Source organism: Mus musculus, chromosome 7 (assembly GCF_000001635.26).
Source record: "Mus musculus strain C57BL/6J chromosome 7, GRCm38.p6 C57BL/6J".
In the NCBI taxonomy this organism is placed as follows: Eukaryota; Metazoa; Chordata; class Mammalia; order Rodentia; family Muridae; genus Mus; species Mus musculus.
The window spans coordinates 106740636-106743787 of record NC_000073.6 but is presented as its reverse complement, the minus strand read 5'-3'; the positions used below and the strand labels follow the sequence as shown (position 1 = coordinate 106743787).

At 38.9% G+C, this 3152-nt stretch overlaps 1 protein-coding gene across 1 annotated transcript; it reads left to right on the top strand.

Moving 5' to 3' along the window:
• Window positions 1-1831: 1831 nt before the first annotated feature.
• On the top strand, window positions 1832-2883 carry Olfr697 (olfactory receptor 697). The gene has a single exon (NM_146599.2). It carries the CDS (start codon window positions 1856-1858, stop codon window positions 2807-2809), a length of 954 nt encoding a protein of 317 aa, NP_666810.1. The 5' UTR covers window positions 1832-1855; the 3' UTR covers window positions 2810-2883.
• The last annotated feature ends 269 nt before the right edge of the window (window positions 2884-3152 follow it).

Below are 3152 nucleotides of genomic sequence, written 5' to 3'. Positions count from 1 at the left end.
CAAGACCTTTCATCTGTCAGCATATTTGCTTAATAAATTCACATGTGTTCCTAAGCAATTTCCTTCTTTCTTTTTTCCGAACCACACCAATATGAGGTTAGTCTCTCTCTGCTGCAATTATTAGAATTTATAGAGTACCATGACAATTCCATGTTTACTGTTTGTCCTCAGTACGCAATCCACATTTCTTTTTCACTACTCTGTTCAAGTGTGGTCAGTTATTAAGCTTGGTGAATTTTTCCTGTTTGGCAGTTCTTCTCATCTGCTTAGGAGTCTCTTATTCTTCTCCGAGGACAGTTCTAAGCAAATATCTGTAATACTCTATGTATTAGTAAATTTTGTCAAATTAGTTATTTATCATATTAAACTACTTTAACTGCTAAGGTTTTATTTGCATGTATTAATTATTTAAAATGATAGGTTTTATTGTCAGGAAAGTATTGCATGCAGATATACAATCTCCCCACAATTATACAATCAGTGATCTTGATTTTCTGTTCCATTTATAAAATACTGGGCTCTCAAGGAACCCCTGCCACTCTTGCAGCTATAAATGTAAATATGGCTCATCAATATTTCGCTGGTTGCATGAAATCTATGAAAGTCTGATAGTGTACAGTTATTATTTCACTACTTGGGAAGCTGAGGAAGGTAGAACCCAAGTTCAAGGGTGAGAGACACCTAAGTTTTAAGAACTGGCTAAGTGACAGAAGACATCAGGAAAGCAAGCCAAAAAACAAACCCAAGAGGATTCATTAACTTACAACTTTCTAGGCCAACATTTCCAGGGGGTACTTTTCAGCTGGGAGATAAATCCCTCTGAAGATAAGCTCAAGAGAAGAAAATGATGAGGAGAGTATGAGACCAGAAGACAAAGCACAGTGTTTCTGGATGAGGCCCGGGCTTACTCTGAACCCAGAGACATTCAGATGGAGAGTAAAGTGGCCCTGTTATCAACTCTATGAATCTCTACTTCCCTTCTATAACTTTGAATTTTCCTCACAGACAGCAGAAGAAAACTGAGCATCAGGATCCAAGAGCAATCTAAAAAGGGACAGGAAGCCAGAGGGGCTCTACCTATGCAACCAGTCAAATAGAAGCTGTTTCTATCATTTCCCTGTAGAATGGCACTAGAAAAGATACTATCTTGCTCCATAAAAAACTAACCAAAAGCTGTTGGCTACATAGATGCCCACACTGCTATTTGTAGAACACAAGTGTAGGTGAAAGGAAGGGGTGGGGAGGGACATTTGATAGACCCTGGTTATACATTATAAACTTAGGAAACAAACCAATTAATCACTGCTGAAAAAGCCACACCTGCTCTTCCCATTTGGATTGCAATAGACACTCTCTTTAAGCAACCGAAGGGAAGCTGGTTTGGGCAGGCAGTTAGGATTCTTACCAACTGAGGTAAGGAATTTGTCTCTCATTTAAGGTAACATGAAGACCTCTAAGCATCCAATGGTAATAAGTAGAGTGTAAATCAGACTCTAAAGACTTAAACTTATGTGTGTATATCTATATCTAATCTATATCTATATCTATATATTATATCCACATATTAAATTCATATATATACATATCAGTAGAGAATCAATTAGGACTGGTAAGGATTACAGTGTTATAGGGTAGAGCTGAGTATCATTTCCAAATCAGTAATATCAATACTTGTTTTCAGAACTTTTATCAAATACAATTTAAAGCAACAAACTTGGAAATAAAGAATGAAAACTCTAATCTTGTTGGAGTCATGTTGGTGTCATAAGGGGTTTCTGATACTACAAACTAGAGTCATTATTAACAAAATTTCACCAAAGTGTCTTTTTCTAGGCAACCAAAGAAACCTGGTAAAATGGAGTTCAGGAATTCAACTTTAGGAAGTGGCTTCATCTTGGTAGGAATCCTGAATGGCAGTGACTCTCCTGAACTACTCTGTGCCACAATTACATTCCTGTACACACTGGCACTGACCAGCAATGGACTGCTGCTCCTTGTCATCACAGTAGATACCCGGCTCCACGTGCCCATGTACCTTCTACTTGGGCAGCTCTCTCTCATTGATCTCCTCCTGACATCAGTCATTACTCCCAAAGCTGTCATGGATTTTCTTCTGAGAGACAACACTATCTCCTTTGGAGGCTGTGCCCTTCAGATGTTCATTGAATTGGTACTGGGTGGTGCAGAGGACCTTCTTCTGGCTTTTATGGCCTATGACAGGTATGTGGCCATTTGTCATCCTCTGAACTACATGATCCTCATGAGTCCAAGAGTCTGCTGGCTCATGGTGACTGCATCATGGATCCTGTCAATCCAGATGGCCCTGGGATTTACCATCAACACAATGCATTATTCTTTCTGCAAATCGAGGCATATCAGACACCTCTTCTGTGAGATCCCTCCCTTGCTGGATTTGGCCTGTGCAGACACCTCTAGTTATAAGCTTGTGGTTTATTTGGTAGGTGTGTTCATGTTAATTCTCCCTCTTACTGCCATCTTTTTCTCTTATGCACGGATTTTGTTCACTGTTCTCCACATGCCTTCAAATGAGAGCAGGAAGAAAGCCCTTGTTACCTGTTCTTCCCATATGACTGTTGTAGGCATGTACTATGGGGCTCTCACAGTCATGTATTTCCTACCAAGTTCCTACCACAATCCCAAGCAAGACAATATCCTTTCTGTTTTCTACACAATTGTCACCCCAGCTCTAAACCCACTCATCCACAGCCTGAGGAATAAGGAAGTGACTGGGGCTCTGAGGAAAGTCCTGGGAAATACTTGTTGCCACCACCCCATACATTTAAGGTAGTCCCAGAATCTTTCTTCTAAATTTAATTAGTCCTCCTGATCAGAAGACTTCTGCTCTGAAATACTCTTGAAAAAAAAAAAAGGACATTAAAAATGTGTGTCTTCTGATTGATTATGTGTATCTTTTAATTGCAATGCAAGAATCCATTAAATAACTTTTAAACATTCTCTTCTCAGAGTATTTAATAGGATAAGATTCATACTGTTTAGGGTTTCTCTTCTATATCTTTATTTTCTAATAATGCTAGAAACTTGAAAGGGAAGTACTCACTCGACCTGAACCCTGAGATTTTACATCACATTCAAGCAAGAACTATAGAAAATAACATCAATGGTGATTCATA

What these genes read in the sequence shown, in the direction of transcription:
- Olfr697 (NM_146599.2), top strand. Translation starts at nt 1,856, where the DNA reads ATGGAGTTCAGGAATTCAACTTTAGGAAGTGGCTTCATCTTGGTAGGA.